The 20109-nt window shown below is 44.7% G+C and overlaps 1 protein-coding gene across 1 annotated transcript; it reads right to left on the bottom strand.

The window, feature by feature from the left end:
• Nucleotides 1-2342: 2342 nt before the first annotated feature.
• AQP3 (aquaporin 3 (Gill blood group)) lies at nt 2343-15800 on the bottom strand (the record flags this gene model as incomplete). The annotated part of the gene is made up of 6 exons (XM_082301380.1): nt 2343-3999; nt 4682-4899; nt 5607-5725; nt 7037-7174; nt 7334-7460; nt 15693-15800. 6 exons carry the CDS (start codon nt 15798-15800, stop codon nt 3825-3827), a joined length of 885 nt encoding a protein of 294 aa, XP_082157506.1. The 3' UTR covers nt 2343-3824.
• Between the last annotated feature and the right edge of the window lie 4309 nt (nt 15801-20109).

The raw sequence follows: 20109 nt of genomic DNA, 5'->3' as shown, positions 1-20109 counted from the left end.
AGTGTGGGTGATGGGGAGAAGGGAAGACAGCAAGCAGATGATCTGTAAATGTTCATCTGCTTTGGGCACATGTGGAAACCTGCCCTGGTACAGCCCCACCAGGCCTACATGAAGGTGTTCAGCAAATGCAACCAGCTCCTGCATCCCCAGCACCCGCCACTGCCAAATGGAGAGCTGAAAGTCTGTTTGGGATGGAAGGGATGCACAAAGGGAGACTGTGCAATTCTCCCATCCACACTACATTGCCAAGCAGCCTTTGATTCATGCTCCCACAAGGTGAAACAGAGCAGGGTTTGGAAGAAATCAGCACTGCTGCTGCCATTTTACAGATGGAATAGAGCAAACAGACCTGGAAGAGCTTCCCAAGATATACCAAAAATATCAAAGCACCTGCAGCAAAAAGCTTAGACCAGACAAGAACCTAGAAGAATTGAACACATGGCCACTTTCATCTTGCCTCTTAAATGTCATAGGTTTTAAGGTCAGAAGGGACAAATCCTGTCAATTTGACCTCCTGTAACGGAGAGGTCTGGGAATTTCCTCCAGCAGGACTTGCAGTTTGCAGTTTAACTGAAAGACCTTTTTGCAAGACAGCCAGTCTTAATTTGAAAACCTCACACAAGAGAATCCACAACAACTTTTAACACTTTGTTCCAACAACAAGTTACTCTCCCTGTCAAGCATGAATAGTTTAAATTTTAGATTTATTTCTTCCTACAAAGCATATTTCAATAGCTTGACAGTTGGAGTTCATCTGACCTAAAACCCGTATGACTATACTTGGCCAGATGAGTCTTACCTCTCTGGTGAGGCACTACAGGGTGATTCATTGCCTTTGAAATTTAGGTATGGATGAAAAAAAAAAAAAAAGAAAAATGTTTGGATTTGCATGGGTCTGCCAGGTGAACAACACCCAGAAGGTCTCTCAAGGCAGCTAAATTGAAAACAAGCAGAACCACAACTCATAGCAATTTAAGGGTGTCTGCTGCCAGGGAAGACAACTTTCCCTCTCCACTTCTAGAGCTCTTGAAATCTGGTGTCTCAAACTGTGCTGTGCACTGTCCTCCTTACACAGCTAGCAAAGAGCAAAGACACAATCATGTCTCCGACGGACCAGACCCTTCTGGGGGCTGTGTTCTCCATAGCTCCCATCCACTGATAGCAGGCAATGCCTGCCCCTTTTCTCATGTTGATGGATCTATTCAGCAGTGCTTGGTGCTTCTCCAGCAGCAAAGCCAAAACTTAACACAGTGGTTAGGACAGAAAATTTAACCTGAAACTCACATGACATTTTACCACCATTTTCATAAGGGTAATAACACACCAGTGAGGCAGGAGTAAGGCAGGGATATAAAAAAAGTATATGATAAGTAACAACAACAACAAAAACCACAAAACAAACAAACAAAGGGGAAAAAAACCAAACAAACCAGAACACACACTACACCTTGAATCAAGTCTTAAGATCTGCAGCAAGAATCTTCATGTATTGATCGAGCCAGTTGAAGATACAAAGTGGTGGAAGAGTAGAAAAAAAGACTAACAGTCCTGAAGAGAAATGATAATTGAATTCTGCAGCTATGTTAGTTGATCCCAGCAATATACAAGGCTGCTACATAGAGTTTGAGAGATAAACTTTCGTGTTAGAAACGGAAAAAACAATGTGCTGTCTGCACATAGAACAAATCCAACAAACCTGGGAAATTTCTTCCCAAAAGCCATTTGATTCCTAGCTGGTGAATTGCAGGAAACCACATTCATCCAGGCCTCACTGAATTGTTCAGTACAGCACCATGTGGGAAGTGAGGAGTTATTTTAAGGCCGCACAATCAATACAGGAAGAATACAGCAGTACACACACCAGCCAAAGAGCAACAAGAATTTTATTTATAGGGAAACTGCTCATCTAATTCTGTGAGCACTGTGTTCAGGTCTGTAGCACTTTTCATTGCCTGGCATAGCTAAAAAAAAAAAAAAGGTGAGTCGGGTAATATGCTAGATGGGGCTGAACAGTACATGAAGGCAGGGTAGGATTGCACATTCAGAACTATGTTAAGTGAGAGATTAGTAAGGGAAATTAAATTGTACAAAGGATGAAGGACAAACACTTACCCAGTGGTTCTTTTGCCTTAAGAATAAGATACCTGAGAGCAGGACACTCTCACTCCCAGCCCATACCTTGGTCACTATACTGTGTACAGCTATTCCATCTCCTCCCACATGCCCCAAAATCATGCCCCAAAAGGGAAAGGAATAGAACACCAACGGAGCATGTAGGTGGACTGCCTGAAAGGGTTAATTCCCCTGTGCTCAGGCTAGAGAGGAAAAGGGCTTGAGGAAGCTATTGCTATAGATGACTTCCTTTTCATGGTGAAGTTTGCTGACAGCTGCTTAAAAATACAACCAACACTAGCATTTTACAGTGTAGGTATTGACATTTTATTTTTTTAAAAAGGAAAAAAAGAAGAATACATCCTTTTAGTGGCTGGAAGTGTGTATATAGTTACATTTTTCAATGAATTCGTGCATTAAAGAAACAGGCTTTGAACAAGTTTCTCTAATGCACGGGATTTACAAATTCTTTCACAACCAATAATATTTTTTTTCAAAATACTTGGTAATAATATGGCATTGGGAGAGCCAGAGATCCCCTGAGATACCAGTACTGCTAGTACAGGAGGTGCCTGACCTCAGTCCCTCAGCCATGAATACCAGGGATATCCCAGTTACTCTGCAAGGTAGAAAAGGAGGTGCTCCAAAAAGCACAATGCCGTATTCCAAGACCACCCCAGGAAAATCCAATAATATCTCAAAGCTGACAGACAATCGGCAGTTCCCACACATCTCTAAATTAACTCATCCCAACCTTGGTATTTAGTAACAGCTTTAAGGAGTATATTTATATATAAATCTACTAAAAAAAAAAACAAACCCCAACAACACCATTGTAAAATTTACACAAACACACACAACTTAAGCAACACTGCGTTTCCAGTGGATCTTGGCTATTAGTTGCTTGCAGTTTATATACAAAGCTGGTTAATTAGAAAGGCTGCTTCAGGAAGCCAAGCTTTCTGTCTAGGTTAGCCCCTGGTTAGAATAAGGATTTCCTATGTGTGATCTTCTAGGAGTTGGCAATATTAAAATTTTTGATTATAACACCAGGGTGCACTTGTTTGTAAACATTTTGTCTTAATATTGAATGAAAATCCAATGCATTCTTACTCTATGGACTGACATTATGGAATTCTAGGAATTCATAGGAGATATAAAAGTTTGGCCAATAAAAATCCTTTAGACAAGTTAATTCCTGGTGTCAAGGTACTGACTTTAGAGCAACATCAAGCACAATTTGATCCACAGCAGAATCACAGGCAAATTTCCTCCAGGACGTAGGAGTTTCCAATCCATGACAGCAAAACAATTTTAGTTTTGCATGATCCCCATTCTACAGATTGGAACACAGGTTTGAAGGGAAGCAGTTTGCCAAGGTCACAGGCAATGTCAGCAACATAGCTCAAAAAAGCTCAGACTCCTGAACACCTGATTAGTGTTGGACAAAAATGCCCACTTCTCTCCTGACTCCTACAGTCCTCAATCCCCTTCTATTAAGAAAAGATTACATGATACTGCATTTGGAGGAGGCTCACAGGGAAATGTCAAAAGCAAATGTGTCAGGGATATAAAAAAAAAGGAAAAAAAATTACTAGAATATCTCAAGACAGGTAAAAAACTTCCTGTTGTTCTTGAAGCTCTTAACTTCTCCTTTTTGCCAGCGGCAGTCCTGAGTAATGAATACCTGCCAGAGCTGGGTGGCAGGTTCCTCAGACCCTCTCCTTGTGCTTCACATTAGCCAGCTTGACTGTTTCCTGCTCAGAGGCAGGTGGAGAAGGCTCATCGTGACATCCAATCATCAGCTGATAAACAATCACTCCCGCAACTGCGCCAAGGAAAGGAGCAACAACTGGAACCCACCACCAGTGGGACGGCTTACCAATCCTGGAAAATTAAAAGAGTGCACAAGGTAAGAACTGCTGCCTAAGCATTAGGATATTTGCACTTGGATCTGAAGCAATGCAAGATCTGACCCTCTCCAGCCATCTCCACTCACTTGGACAAGACAATGCCACGTGCACATCTGCAGAGCTTCCAAGGCAGACGGTGCCATGCACACACACACACACACTTGTAAGTCCCAGTGACAAGCAATTCAGAACAGCTACTTTCAGGACTTTCAAGACTGTCTCTCCACCAAGAAAGGTGAGAAGCATCTGCAGTGTCTACACTAGGCACCTTCAATTCCCTCCCACTGCTTGCAGGAAAGCAACCCTTGATAACAGGGCTCTCTTAATTGTCTCAAAAAAGAACAAACTTTCCATTTTCTACCATTAAAAAATCATGAAATGCTTGTGTTCAAGGTGCAACTGAAATTCTCATGGATGCTCCCAGATTTCCTTTTTGATAGCAAAGCTATGTCATTTGCTCTCACCACTGGAAGCTGCCCAGCTTCTACGATTTCTTAAGAAGTCAAAGAGCAGAGAGTGTCTTTTAGCAACATTCAGACAATCCAAAAATACCTCATGGCTGCCAAGGCTCTTTATAGTGCCAAAGCTACCATCTATTTGGACTCCTAATTTTTTTTTTCCCTTGATGCACAAGGTTTTTATCACCAAGCACTTACCGGAACACTTCAGTGCCCCAGCCAGCAATGGCTGTGAAGAGACGAGGCCCGAAGTCCCTGGCAGGGTTGACAGCATAGCCAGAGTTGAAGCCCATGGAGGTTCCAATAACGAGGACAACAAAGCCAACTGTGAAAGCCTCCAGCCCAGTGGGGACGGGGTTGTTGTAGGGATCAACAATAGCCAAGACACAAACAATCAGGGAGGCAGTACCAATGAACTGGAGAGGGATGGGGAAGAAAAACACGAATTTAATCCAGATTAGTCTTCTAACCAAGTTATTTAACTTCTCTGGGATGTAATTCTCTTAACAGGAAGAGGTGCACCAAGTCATCCCATGACATTATCAGACCACAGCAGCCATGGGAATGAAAGTGGACCATGCTCCTCTCTTGAGATTATGGCAGCCCATAATCTCAATCAAGTTTGCACCTTTTTCCCTTCTCCCAGAAGAGCTATGAATAGCTGTTTAGGCAGACAGAAAATCTGGGAACATCATCTTCCCATGTGCCACTGCTGGGTAGGAGCTGTCCCTTTTGTTGTTGATGGCAACTTTAAGAGACAGTCAGTCACATTCAACAGCAACCACCACCCCACACCCAGCTGACCTCTGGATTGTGCCACAACCACAGTAGCAGTGTGAGAGTGAGGAAGAGCCATCATTCCTCACACTCAGGACTACGAGCAAATGGCATTCTTTTCTTTGGTGTCCTGACCAGTGTTGTATCACTTGTTAATGCCTTAGCACAAGCCTTCTGGCTGTAAGGTCCTTTCTATGGGCCAGTGAGATACCTGTGTCAACTCCAAAATACCTTTCTGGGTATCTTATCTTTAAATTGCAATTCATTTTCTAACTAAAGGCGAGGCCCAGAACCACCCAAAAGATTCCTCTTCAAATGGACTTTCATCCTCCCAGCACCCTCTTACCTGGTCAAAGAAGCCGTTCACAACATTCAGATGCTCAGATGGGTAGGTGGCAAAGATACCAGCAGTGCCATTCGGACCTAGTACACTGAGACGGTTATTGTCAAAAGCCCAGATGGCATCTAGAGGTAGGGAAGGAGAAGAAAAAAAACATTTTCTGTAGAGAAAACACTCATTTGGAAAACTTAGGCCATCATCCACCACAGTTTTTTACCAGTCAGGCTCAGAGGCAGGTGGCAGAAGTCCCTGTTCCTAACAATTATTATTTGCCAGGCATCAGGAAGGAGAGCCACAAAGCAAACACTAAGGTAACTCCAACTCTCTCCCAAAGGTAACAAAATGCCTCTGGTATCAGTCTTGGTGTGAAGACATGACACAGTGATATGGATCAGCAAACAGGATTTGGGCTGTTCTTTCACTTTTCTTAGTTTCAACTCGCAAGCTTGTCTTTAGAGCAACCATCACCTTGCCAACCACTGTGTAGAAGCTGGATAACTAACTTAGGAGGGTCTGTATTCCCTTCATGGTGAGTGGAGACAAAACCAGACACCTCTGAATGCAGCTTTTCCATGGGTTAGGTAGTTAATATGGGGTTAAATCCTTTCTGAAGAGGAGGCTTCAGTCCACTAACTGGAAAGGTAATTGGTGTTGAACTGTAACCACGATATTTACTGAGAGGAAGGTAGGTCTCCTTGCTTCTTCCTAAAGTGAAAAGCACCCCTGCTAGTGCTGGGGTGGCAGCTTCCTCCCTCCAGCTGGAAATAACCGTGACCCAGATGTTCCACTCAGCTACAGGGACCATCACTCCTATTGCCAGAAAGAGACATTGGGAGGCAAAGTCTGAGTCCAAATGTCACACCTGATATTGAAGGAAGAGCAAGGGCCAGCACAAAGATTCAGTTCTTGCCTACTGAGCATCTCCCTACGATGACGAAAAACACACAGGAGGAATAGAGGCAGGAGGAACTGGCTTTCTCGGATGCTTTCCAAGGTATGGAATCACTCATGTTATCAGAAAGCTAACAAGACAATGCATAAGACATCACAGTGAAGACTTCATTTTTTTTAAGCCAAGAATGAGAAATGGTTCTCGAACAGTGAACAGATATAAAATCTCCATCACTGCTAGTGTTTCACTGACTTTTCTGGAAGACCAATAGATACAAAAGGGGCCATCCAGAGGTCCAGCGGTCATTACTCAAGGGCAAAGACTTGCACTTTGACAATGTTAGTTAGCCTTCAGATTGCTTTGAGGAGGCCTGAACCCATCATCCTGAGAATGGGAAAGTCATCCCAGAAACACAGTAAGGAGGTTTCTTGGATCTCTGCTCTGCAAAAAAGTGCTCCTCTCTGATCTGGAAACCTCCCTCCCTTCAGTGAGTCACAAACACAGTAGTCTCACTTCAAAAAACACACAAAGTTTCCACACTTACCATAGTACAGACCAAAGACTATGCCAGATCCAAGGAAAGCCCCCAGGGTTTGTGCAAGAGCATAAATTGGTAGCTTGATCCAGGGCTCCCGGGCCAATAAGCACATGGCAAAAGTGACAGCTGGGTTCAGGTGTCCACCTGCGGAGAGGTGGGTGGTTAGTGTACTTTTACAGGTAGAATTTAGGTCCCAGAGTTGTGCCAAGGGACACTAGCTTCCATACCAGTGCCACACAGAAAAAGTAGGCCTACACAACAATTGACACAAGTGAAACTCAGCCTACATGGAACCACACGTACCTGATACCTGTCCTGCAATCAAAATGCCAAGTGTTACAGCGAAGCCAAAGGCCAGGTTGACAGTCAGGAAACCTCCATGAGTCCCTCTGCTGAGCACAATCTGTGCAACAGAGCCACAGCCGAAGAGCTAGGAGGAAAAAAAAAAGAGATTGAAATTACCCTCTCTGCTTCACATCAGGGCCAGTTGCTGACAAATGCCTCCACTTACACCTTCATGTACCCTCATACTCCACTCACAACTCAAAGCCTTTATTGTTTCAATCTTTGGTCAAAGTATCCAGGCATTATCTGTAGGGATGGGAGGGAAGAAGACAGGGCACAGACAAATCTATCTCCTGGCAGGATGGACTGAAAACAGAGGCAAAATTAAAAGCAAGATGGATCTACAGAAGTCTGGAATTCTTTGTCCAAACATCTAATTTTAAGATGGCAGGTGAGAAGGATCAGCCAGATAGCATCCTGGTCTGAGGTATTCACAGTACAACTATAACACAGCAGGCTTTCTATCTTGGCAGGTCTTTCCACTATCCACCATGTAACTTAAAGAGCCCTAAACCTGATCATCTGTATGTTTGTATCCCCCACTGGCTCCACCTGAACGGACCCTTGGTGTATTATCACTTGGAGTTACCACACTGGCAGGTACTGAGAGGATCCTTAAACTAGGACAGAGATTACAGGTCACTCATGAGATGCTCAAATCTAGGGATCAAGGCTTGACTTATTTCTTCTGACCACATACCCATAACTACACCACCACAAAGACTTTCTGCTTCCATGAACTCCATCATCCCAGAATTACTCAATTGCCACAGAGGCGGTATCCACTCCTACAGGATAAGCCACCAAATAGGCACCAAGGTAGCAGGGTTTGCTGTCTTCACTTCTTCAGCCAGCACTGGACATGCCCATTGAGCAACACACAATCCAAATCAGAGGGAAAGACAAAACACATGTAACTCATCCCCTCCCATTCCCTTGACAACTGAAGAATTGCTAACAAAGCAAAAGGTGCGCTCAGTCTGCTTGGAAAGAAGCAGCCATGTAGGTTGCAGGCTGATTCATGAGGTGGACAATCTGTACATAGGTGCCTCTTGACAAGGAACCAGGTGCCCAACACAAGGACCTTGTGTAAAAACAACAAAGGAACCTGTTGAACTCGTTGGTGAGTGAGGAACAGCCAGCACCGCTCTCTACTGGGTGCAGTCAGAACAGCTCCTTCAATGTCCTCACTGAGCTGGGAAACCATGGCAGAGGAGACTCCAAGACAAAGGCAGAAAAGATGAATTGTTTATTGGCAGCAAACAGAACCAGCTATGCCAAACCACCAAGGGAAGCATAGCTCCAACTGAGCAAATAAGTACAAGCAATGACCAGGGTGAATCTGGTTTTTCCTTTTCCCCAGACAAGCCCCAGCATGCTTTGGAGACATTTCGGAGAGTACATGGCCATGGTGTTCGCCTCTCAAAGGCCACAGCACGTCAGTCTGACCAGGGAGGGGACAAGCCCACAAAACCTGAGTTTGGTGGAGTTTAGCCCGGGTGACCCCTAGTGATGAAGGTATTTGTGTTATTCACTCTGTAAGAACTGGCAGTTCTGCAGGTGAATGGTGGTTGGCTCGTTGTCCACATACCTTTTGGTTGCAGAAACCACAGAGTAAAGTTTTCCCACCTCCACCTCCCTGATCACCCACAAAGGTCTTCCCTTAAGCTGGAGGAATGCCAGGTCTGCCATTTCTCAAGAGGTTATCTCAAGAGGTCATTCCCCATCCTCCTCTCCTCCACCCTACACCTGGCAGTAGCTCTCCAGCTTTTCCTCAGAAGGGAATCTATGGGCCGTGCAAAAACACCCCGGAGCCACTCCACAGGAGCATTACAACTGCTTATCAGATGAGCTGTGAGCACTGTTTGGCTTAATTCAGCGTAACAGTAGGAAACTTAACCCTCAGCAGATAAAAAGAGTGCAGTGATACTTAGGGACAGGTTTGAACTTCAATATGCATGTGTTCAATTCCATCCTGCACCAGTGGAGTCCACTAAAGACAAAAATACAGTGTCATGCATGACATCCTTCCATGGCATTCGACTTTAAGGTACCAGTTCAAGTTATGCTCACCCAGGCTTTTGTGGCAAGTACCTTGATGCTACACAGTTTTGCTGTAGTAGTAGCTATTAAAATTTTTAATCACACCACTTTCACTTCTACTCTTTGCAAGTTTTCCTTACAATTCCTTTTCCCAGATCAGATGAGACCGGAGAACCCCAGCTTTCATTTTGTAGGTCTTGTTTGTCCACTGCTCACAGAGAACTGTTCAGGAACATCTAGTTTGGGTTGAAAGGCAAGGAAGGTCAAATAAAAGCAATTCAACATTTTTTCCCAGTCTTTTTAAGTCCATGCAATGTATTTCAGAGTTCTTAGGCAATATTGTACTGCTATGGTCAGGGACAGTGGTGCACACTGAAGGGGAAGATGACACCACATTCTTTTGATTTTAATAACCTGCCTTAACCAGGTTTGTTTTTGTGGTTTTGTTTTTCATTTGCATTTGTTGGCTTTTTGGTTTGCTTTTTGTTTTGTTTGGCTTTGGTTGGGGGCGGGGGGGGAGGATAGGGGTGCTGTTTTTTGGTTTCATTTTTGTGTAATAAACCACTTCTGGAAGAATATCCAGCCAACAGAAACCCAGGTTAGCACCTCACATGGCAGTAGGTGCAGCAGTCAACTGTTAAACACCCATGATTCAGTAGCCAAGTTCAAAAGTGGTTTTAAAGTGCTAATAAAATGCTTGCAATAAAGCATCACTCCGATGTATTAAACATACTCTCCAAGGAATTAAGGTCAATGCACCTATTAACCAGGTTAATGGAAGTCTGCTCCCTAATTTCATCTTACTGACTCCAGCAAATCTGATGGCTTTCCCTGCCGAAAGGGAGGCTTCTTACTGCTCATGGGGTGATTCAACTCCTTGCACTGTGAAAAAGAACTAAATCCTTGTTCTGCAGGAACCGGTTCAAGAGTGGCAGGGCTGACAAACTCCAGACGGGAGAAGATCCACCCCCTGTACAAAGGGGGCACCAGCCAGAAGCAGCAGCAAAAAACAGAAAAAGGTAGCATGCTGCAGGGGATCCTTCACACTCAGGAAACCTTGAGCTCCCTGTGCCCAGGGCATGTTTGGAGACTGAGCAGGTGGCTTTGTCTATCAAGATAAAAACACCCTGTCTCAGTGTCTGAACACATGAAAGACGAGGAGCCAGTAAGGGCTGGTAGGAATGAACCTAGGAGGATAAAAAAATTGCAATAGCTCATGAAGAACCAAAGGCTACTGAAGGCAGCCTGTTTAGGCAGGCCTTGTGGAAAACAGCTTCATATGTGGGCTCAGGAGGAAGGTGGTGTTCAGAACTTCTCTGCACAAGGGATAGGTTTCTTTCCTTTCTTGCCTCTTCTTTTCTTTGCCTGTGCTTTTTTACACCTTCCAGTGCAACACAAAAGGCCTGCGTGCATTTGCTCTTGGACTTCAGACAGACTGATCTCTAAACGTAGATGGGGAAGTTTTGTTGGCATAGACCTGGAGGAGTGCAATTACCTGATTTACAACTCTTCTGCCATCAAATAAACCAGGGATTAGGCAAGAAGCCTGCTGTAAATCTATCCTAATCACCCTGGGGTGGATGGGAAAGACTGGTCAGCCCTTGATGTCCTCTGGTTAGTGGGGAAGATGCTGGAAGGGCAGTCAAACCATGAGTCTGCTTTGAAGACAAGACCTGGAGATACTGATGGATGATTTTAAGATTTGGACACGCAAAGGGTGCCACTCTTCAAAGGGAGTAAGGCAGGGAGCAAGGGCAGCATGCAGAGATCTTCCTGAGCTCCGTGGCTCATGTGGCAGGATGGCCTTCATCAGCCAAAAAGACAATGCGAGAAGCACTATCCTTTATGCTTTTCTTCAAAGCATATCTCAAACAACCAGGCTGGTCATCATTCTCAATTTGCAAAGCAAGGAGAAAGCTTAGACCCCACAGCCCAGTTTTTTGTCCAGCACAGCTGGAGGCAGCCCGTACAGAAGCAGCAGGGAAGGGCAGCAGCAGATGGTCTGTTATGTTACAGATCTTTATGCACCACCCACTGAACCAGAGCTAAGGCAGGGCTGTGGGGCTGGAGAGATGAGAGATTCTAAAGAAAACTGTGCCCCACATACATCACGTGCTACAAAAAATGCTGCACAAAGCTGGAGACATGAGCCTCTTTCAGCTCTGGAAACCTGAGCAACCTTCAGCAGAGGAGTTGAGCATTGGGAGGAAATTCACTGGTTCAGGTTGTTCACACATACAAGGAAGGAAAAATACCTATTCTGATGCCTCTACTATTGTTCAGATCAAGAGGTTGTACTTGTTAGAAAGACCAGTACAACTGGTGGAAGTTTGGTCACAAGATTGGGCATTCCTGGGGCAAGTTTCCTTCCCACCAAGGCAAAGTCTTGGTGCCTGAACTGTCCTGTTTGTAGGAAGGAGAAATGTACTGCTCCTGGAGAGAGACAGCAAGAAGGGACAGTTTTGGACAATCAGTGAAGAGCTTCAACCTCTTCTGGTGGAATAGTTGAGGAAAAGCAGCAGCACTGCCACATCCCATGTCCCTGCACCCAGCAGCACAGACCCTTTGCAAGGAAGAATCAGCAGCATTCAACATGCTTACAGCAAGGATTTCCACTCCCTTTTACAGCCCAGCAAAGCATTAACAAAGAAAAGAAATTTTAAACAAAATTAAATATACATACATAAAATAAAATTACATTTTCCAAATGTGACAAGCTGAGTTTAAGCAAACAACCCCAAATCAAACAGCAACTGTGGGAACTACTGTGCTGCCCCAGATAGTTGTGGAAAGCTACCACCTAGCCACAAAGTCAAGGCAGCACCAATTGAAAAGCAATTAGGAATTGTTTTGTTCTTTGTGCCTCTACAGCAGTGAATCACAGCGAGTTCCACTCAGAAATCAGTCATAAGCAGCACGTTACTTCTCCTGCAAATGTAAAAGAAACAGAGCCAGCTTTGGTACTTACAGCTAGCAGAGCAAGGCAAACAAACCGAGCCTTAAGAGAGGCACAGAGACCCACCATGGAAATCTGTCTTTAGTGGGTTGCTACAGTAATAACACAAACAGCAAGCGACTGGGAAAATGCCTTCAGCATTTGTAGTGCTTAACAATTGCCAGCAAGCAGTGCTTTCAACATAAGTATAAAGTTCAAGCCTAATGTGCCACTCACAAAGCGAAATTTGAAGAGGGAAAACACCAATTTAAGTATCAAAGGAAAAGAATGTAGAATCAGCATTACTATTTTTGCAACAAGAGAGACACTACCCACAGACTAAATAAAAGTTGTGCAAGGTGCTCTACGCAGCAAAAGTGGCTTGCAAGTAGACAGCGACTCATCTTGGCACTCTTCAGGGCCTGGCTACCTTAGCTGGATTATTTTTATCTTAAAAAAAGAGGCACTATTCTAAGAGTCCTTTCCAGCCCAAACCATTCTATGATTCTACCTTTACAATGTGTTAAAAAAAATGAGATAAATAAAATCAAGCACTAGGTTCATTCTTACAGGCAGCAAGACTATGCAGAGGTCTACAACAGCTTTTGTCTAGAAGAGTTTGAGAGAGCTGCAGTCATTATGCAAGTGAAAGGGAGGAGGGAAGAAACTGAAGTGGTGCCAATATCCACAGTGGGACAAGTTTTACATTACACAGTGAAATTTAAAGTAAGCTGCAAACTTTAAACAGTCTCCCTCCCTTGGGGCTCAGGAAGTTGATTTCAGTGTGAACAATATCATACCTTAAATCCGTCCCTGGTAAGTGTTCCGTTCAAACATATTTGTGTTTAGTCAACTCCATCTCCCATGAAGAAAATTTCATGGTTTCAGATCTTTCCTCAGGCATTTTACTATGTGAAGCCCATAACAGGTATTTACTGGAGTACAATACATCTAAATGTACACACGCACAGCTCAACCTGCTGGCAGGGTGGGCAGCAGGGACTTTTGCAAGGTACAAAATGACAATTTCTCTCCGAGGAGAGAATCCAATTCAAACAATTGTCCAGGCCAGCTGAAAGGGGAAGGAATTTGCCTTCAAGACCCTTTCTATTTCACGTAGGTGATATAATAAAAAGATGAAAAGGAATCAGGGTGGCAGTAAAGAAAAAACTGCAAGTTTCCCTTCATTAAGAAGAATACATTGAGACAGCATGAAGCTGGAAAGGGATTGAATAGATTGGGTATTTCAAGCTTGCAGTCCCGGAACCCATTTCCCTCTTGTGTAGCTGGTTTTGGACTTCTGACCATGCAAGAGCATTCACCGAGTTTGGGACTTTCCCACCCCACCTCCTCCCACATGGACACAGAATGCCCACAGCACTCTACCCACTGCAGAGTTGCTGCAGGAGATCCTAAGGAAGTTTGCAAGTACTACAAGATGGAGTTGAGTGTGCCACTAAAACCAGTTCAGGAACTCCTGAACACGGTGAGGGCTCTGCCTGTAAAATTAGACACACACACACTAAAACAGAGCAGGTTTGACACTCCTGAGGACAAGGTATGTGCTGCCCACTTCTGCCAATGCAGCATCCAGCATGGCTGATGGGTGCCCATTACCACTGTCATTTTGGAGGCTGCTTATGATTTTGGACCATACCCTTCCTCAAGCTCTGAGCAGATCCCAATTCCTCTCTGCCTGGAGAGGCAAGGCTGTAAGGAAAAGTAGTTGCTGTTGTGCCAACTGTTACAGTCAGAGAATGGACTAATGGGGTTTGGATCATGAGCCTTTCTGAAAGCTCAGATCCACGTGGCTAAAGGCTTGTCTTGTTTCTCAGCAATATTAACTTCACTATCAGGAGGCATTAATCCACCTTACAAGTTTTACCTTGTTTCAATCCTGAGACTAACAGCAGCAACATCAGTGATTCATGGACAGCAATCTTCTAACTGTTAATCGTTTTCCTATCACCTTCTACCCACCTTAATTCCAAACAACCCTTCCTGGAAAAATCAACAGGACTTGTTTGCAAATCACCAAAGCTGGGTCGCTCTGACAATAAAGCCATTGCACTGTGCAAAGCTGCTTTCTTTTAAGAGTGGTAGCATTTTACACAGTCTTAGCAGAGTCCCCTAAGCTGCTATACAAGATTCAGAAATCCTCTCTTCATCATCATAAAAAAAAAAAAAAAATCTCATTTATTAAAGCATAAAATTGTGTCAGTCTTTTTGTGTTGTTCCCCAGGTAGACATGCAAGTTCATGAAGCCTTCCTCTGCCTTCAACTCCACCAACCATTAGATTTCTCTCCAAAAAGTTCAGTTATGAGTTACAAAGAGGTGAAAACCCACAGTCACCCCACTGAAACCTCCAGGATTGCTCTGGATTTACACCATCTCAAAGGAACTTGAACCTGCAGATATTCACTGTGCGAACACCGACTCATTTCTGCCTCAGTATCTATGCACCAAACCCGTGGCCAGCTGGGCAGTCCTGTGTTTTCAGATGCAGATGCTCTAAGCTAGATATCCCTGTCACAGTTTTTCTACACCAGTATTTACTCCCCACAGCTCATACACAGCTGTCCCAGCTGTTCACATCTGCTTTTAACTTCAAAGCAAGTTCCAGCCGCTCAAAACATTTGCAATCTAAGGCACTCAGACACACATTTATCCCCTATATTCCACCCCTTTGGAAACTGAGAACTGAAACAGGCAGAAGAGTTTTATCTACTTTGACCACTGAAAAACACACTGACTGATAGCGGGCACCAGGTCTCAGCTGGCTGTCAGCACGAGCTACCACGGTATCGTGCAGCCCCACTGACAAACCCTGGAGAATCAACGGCTGACAGCAAAAGGACACTGCAACAATTTAAATTCTAGCTACTTCTTTGTTATGGGATGCACAGGAAAAGCAAAGTGAGGTGGAAAAAAAAAGCTCTCATTTCCTCGGGTGGTAACACTTGCAGTACTTCGGAGCCAGGAAAATACTCCAGGGCAGACAGAAAGGAAGTTTTGTATGATCTCTAGCAAAACACTTACTGCTTACACAGAGATGATTTGGTCCCTGCACTTCACAGATACACAGAATCTCCCATACACCCAACAAGCTCTTCAGAACCCACTCTTTGCGAGAAACCCCAACATCCACCCTTAAGAAATCTGCATGAATATTTTTTCCTGTGCACAGGGACTGTCCTCTAGACCCATTGCAGAAGGCTGCACCAGATCTGGGCTCATTCCCAATGCAAACCCTGGCAGCAACACAGTCCTTTCACCAGGACAATTTCCCCCGAACCCATGGGTTAGAGAGCATCCTCACACCACAGCCCCCAACTCACCACCAGGATCAGCGTCCCCAGGCACTCAGCCAGTGCTTGCCGCACTAATTTGTTTCTGATCCTCAGGTGCTCCTCAATGGTAGAAAGAATGTCCTTTTGCCGCCCCATCGCAGTAGAGGTGCTCCTCAAGAGGTGTCAGGAAAAAGCTGCAGCTGACAAAGCCTCAGCAAAGTTTCTTCTCCAGCACAGCTGCCTTTGCTTATAAATAAGTTCATCGATGCCTGACACACCTCCTGGGTAACCACACCCCTTCCACCCGCTCTTCAAACCCAACTTTTTTTTTCCTGCTTTTCAGCATGAGACAGCGTGGGTGGTTTTTTTCATTTTCCTTATTGCTTGCATAGGTGAGCAAAAGATTCAGGAGCTTCATAAGAAGAAGGAATTAAATGTGCCCTGCTGAAGCCACCGCTGTTTTCATCACCACCTAAAAAACAGGGCCATATCTGCCCTTCTCCAGCTTCAGCTAAGTGCATAGACTGAGCAGTGCCTTACCCATTTGTGTGAGCATTCAGATTTCCTTCCTTCCCAAGCTCTTGCAGGGTGGCAAAGTGATGTGTGCTCCTGTGCTAATTCAGAGGCTGTAGGTGCTTTGACAGCAAAACTGGGAGGCAGAAGGGTTTGAACCCCTACAGCTGAGTCCAAGGCTCCTCTGAGCTCCAGCAGCTGCCCAGCTGAAGCTGGTACCACGAACAAGACCAAACCTCTTTCCATGGAAATCTACATTCGGGTCCAAACTCTTTTATGTCATTACAGTTGTCTCACCCTCACAGAGCTTTGGGAGAGCCCTTGCAGCACAGTCCCTCTGAAAGCTGTAAAGAAAACACATGAGACCCCCAGTGCAGAGGCAATCCCCATCACAGAACCTCAGTGAGGAGCCCACAGACTTACTGAGCCACAAAGGGAACAAACCTTGCTGTCTTTTCATCATTAGTAACATCCTGTATCACTCTGGGACTATTCCACAAGATGTCCTGGATGAAAACAGTCCCAGTCTGTACCATCTGAGGTGAAGACTGCTAACAGGACATGTGCAACTCATGGCATCTGGTTTTTGTTAAGTGAGTAGTAAAAATTCCCTGGGTTCCTTGACTCACCAGGGCTTGATGCAGAGCAGCAGGGCTGAATTTGCAGGACTGAAAGGGACCCCTTTCCTTGATTTGTTCCCCCGCCTTCTCTGCAAAGCCACAGATGCCCAGCTTTTCCTCTTCCCCTTATTTAACCATCAACTTTCCTGTGGAAAAACCAGAGCTTTTTAGTACGGTGGTGAATGGGCCTTTATTTTGTACAGAAACTGCAGCCAACATGAGAAGCAGTCAGGAATGTGTCTAAGAAAGCAGTAACGTGTGAGGAATCAAATACAGGGAAACACTCAAGTCCAAACATAATTACAGGGGCAGGAAACTTTATTTTGTGCTCAAGCCCAGTCCAGGACTGCCAGCATCAATGGGGTCCTCTGAGCTACAGTGAGTGCTCCATCAGCCCCATGCCTGCTTGCTGTGGCTGGGATTTGCAAACCAGTGCTCAGGACGCCCATTTTCAACCTTCTCTCCATATCTCTTCCCTCACATCTTGCAGTGCATCACCAGAGCCATGGAGGCTCCTCACTTCCTCCTGCACTCCCCTCTCCTTTATATTCTTCCCTGTCCTTTCACCCTGTTGCTCTGTCAAAGCTATCACAGACAGAAATTAGGTTGTGTGTTGGATTTTCTACCCTTTTGGCAGTTCCCAAGCTAAAACACATGGCCACCAATGTGTAGACTCTGTGTTCCGTGGTGTAGTTTTATTGAGATTTATTTAGGCTAGTTCCCATTCCTTCCCAGGTGGTGAGAACAGAGATGTCAGACCAGAGAGAAAGGTGAGATGCAAAAAGCATGGAGGGTTGTGATTTTCTCCAAGCAGGTAGGAACATTTCTCCTGTCTGTGGCATCTGAGGCCCTCTGTTACAAGGTGAGGATACAGGCATTTCCTCAAAACTGGTGAAGGGAAAGGAGATGTCGAGGTTCCAAGGTTGATGATATGTCTTGGTTTTGGCTGGAATAATTAATTTCTTTCTTTCTAGTGATTTGGATTCAGTATGAGAATAATGTTGATAACCCACTGATGTTTCAGTTGTTGCTCAGCAGTGCTTACCCTAAATATCAAGGACTGCTCAGTTTCCCATGCTCTGCCAGTGAGCAGGAGGGAGCATGGCCAAAAGAGCTGACCCAAACTGCCCAAAGGGTTATTCCATACCATAGAACATCATGCCCAGTGCATAAACTGGGGGGAATTCACCAGCAGCAGGTGATCACTGCTGGGAAACAGTCTGGGCATCTGTCAGTGGGTGGTGAGCAATTGTGTTGTTTATCACATGCCCTTCTTGGGTTTTATTGTCTATCTTTCTCTTTTTCATTGTCATTAGTATTACTAGTAGTAGTATATTTTTTGTTTCAATTATTAAACTATTCTTATCTCAACCCACAAGTTTTACATTTTTTTACTATTGTCTTCCCTGTTGGGGGTGAGCAGGGGGCAGTGCGTGGTACTTAGTTGCTGGCTGGGGTTGAACCACGACATGGTAAAAGATGGTGATAAGACCAGCATCAAAGCTGGTGCTTGGGGAAGTCTAGACAGAGGCAAGCCTGAGGAGCTGGGGTGGGGTGGGTGCCCTGACACCAGCTCTTTGCCTGAGTCACTGCCTGACCCCAAGCAAATCCTTCACCTTTCCACACCCCAGCTTCTCTGTCAGTAAATTGGAGAGTGATATCAGATTCCCTTCTTGGGGCCTTGTGAGGGTGAATCACTGCAGCCCAAGATCCAGTGACTTAAAATGAGCAATAGGGACTTATGAAATTGCTTTCCCAACAGGCAGCCATGTTATTATCTAGGAAGGAGCTTGGGGAAAGGACAGTGACGCAACACTAGAAGAAGCGGGACATCCTTTCAGAAGCAATAACTAATCAGAGTGTAGGCAAGGGCTGAAAGATCCCAATGCTGGAGCTTCTCTGTGCCAATACAGGAATTGCCATGCCACATCAATCCACTGGACTTAGGAACACATGATCTAAGCACAAATCAATTAAAGATGTGCTTGAGCAACAATAGATTTCCAAGCAAGCCCATCTCCTGCAATAACTGGTGCACAGGGTACTTGTACCCATTCTGGTGGTTACACTAAATCTGCAGGATGGTAGAAGTAAACAAGGCAGGATGTAGCAGTTAAGAATAATGAGACAGGACCTCAGAGCTGCTGGGCTCTCCTAGAGTTGGGTGGACATGGAAAGACGTCCATGCCTTTAGTGTTGCCTTGCATGAACATCCAAAGAAGCTCTTTCACAGCACAAAGCCTCAACAAAAGGAAATTTCCAGAACTCTGTCACAAAGAACTCGTGCTTGATTTCCTGATAGTTGTGCCAGAGCTATTGCAGTGCAAGCAAGGGATTTCTCTTGTCAATCAAAGCGTGATTCAAATATCAGGTATTAAGGTACTTAGAACGAATTACTCCTATCAATCTGTACAGTGACAAAAATCAAGGCAATGAAACACTCCAGTTTATGGAATCTGCTGGTTGCCTAGAGGAAACTCCAAGAGAAAAGGAAATTCAACTCAGCAGGGAAGTCAGAGACAACATTGTTATGTTGTGCTCCTGCCATAAACCTCAACCTTTTCTTCCAGTATCTTCTGGGACCGACAAATACAGCCGTACCTTGGAATTATCCAGAACTGGAACCTATGCCTTTTGATCCTGGTCCAACAGGATCACTTCTCTGTGACGTTTGTCACTTTCTCATTCCCTTCCTTTCTCTCCACCAGAACCGTGCAATGTGCCACAAGAAACTCACTGTGTGCTTGGGCTGTTATTTCTAGACATGATCCAAAACTAACACCCAGGTTCCAAGTGTGCTGTTTGTGTTTCAACCTTGCCACTTGGCTCTGTCCCTCATCGCTCCATGCCAGGGGAAAGATACAGGTGAAATTGTAAAGGAAGAACTAATTCCCGTCTGCTCCCATTCAGCTGTTTTCCTACTGGTTATAGTGGCACAAAATAAATTCAGACTCATAAACTCCTTGGCTTCTGCAGAGTCCTGAATCACCCCCCAGCAATGCAATTTCTCCTATTAAAATCCAAGTTTAACAAGGTAACAAGACTTTTTCTTAAGTAAATGAATGGATAAACCCAGACTGGTGGGTTCCACAGCTTGTCCAAGCCAAATTTATTCACTCATCCCACGAGGGATGGTGCAATCCAATAGGGAGAAAAGTGTGAATCACTGAACTCTGTAATGAGTCACTCATTGCATTGATGGCAGGGTCACCTGGTGCAAAAGCCGTTATGTCAAGAGAGGTCACTGTGTCAAGGCATGGCAGGATTCATCCTTGTGAAATCCCCCTTTGGAAGATACCTGTGACCATCTCCTTCCCGTGATCTACTTGACA

The sequence above is a fragment of the Coloeus monedula genome, assembly GCF_965178545.1.
Source record: "Coloeus monedula genome assembly, chromosome: Z".
NCBI lineage: Eukaryota > Metazoa > Chordata > Aves > Passeriformes > Corvidae > Coloeus > Coloeus monedula.
Note: the sequence above shows the minus strand (reverse complement) of the source record. Positions and strands in the feature narration are given on the sequence as shown.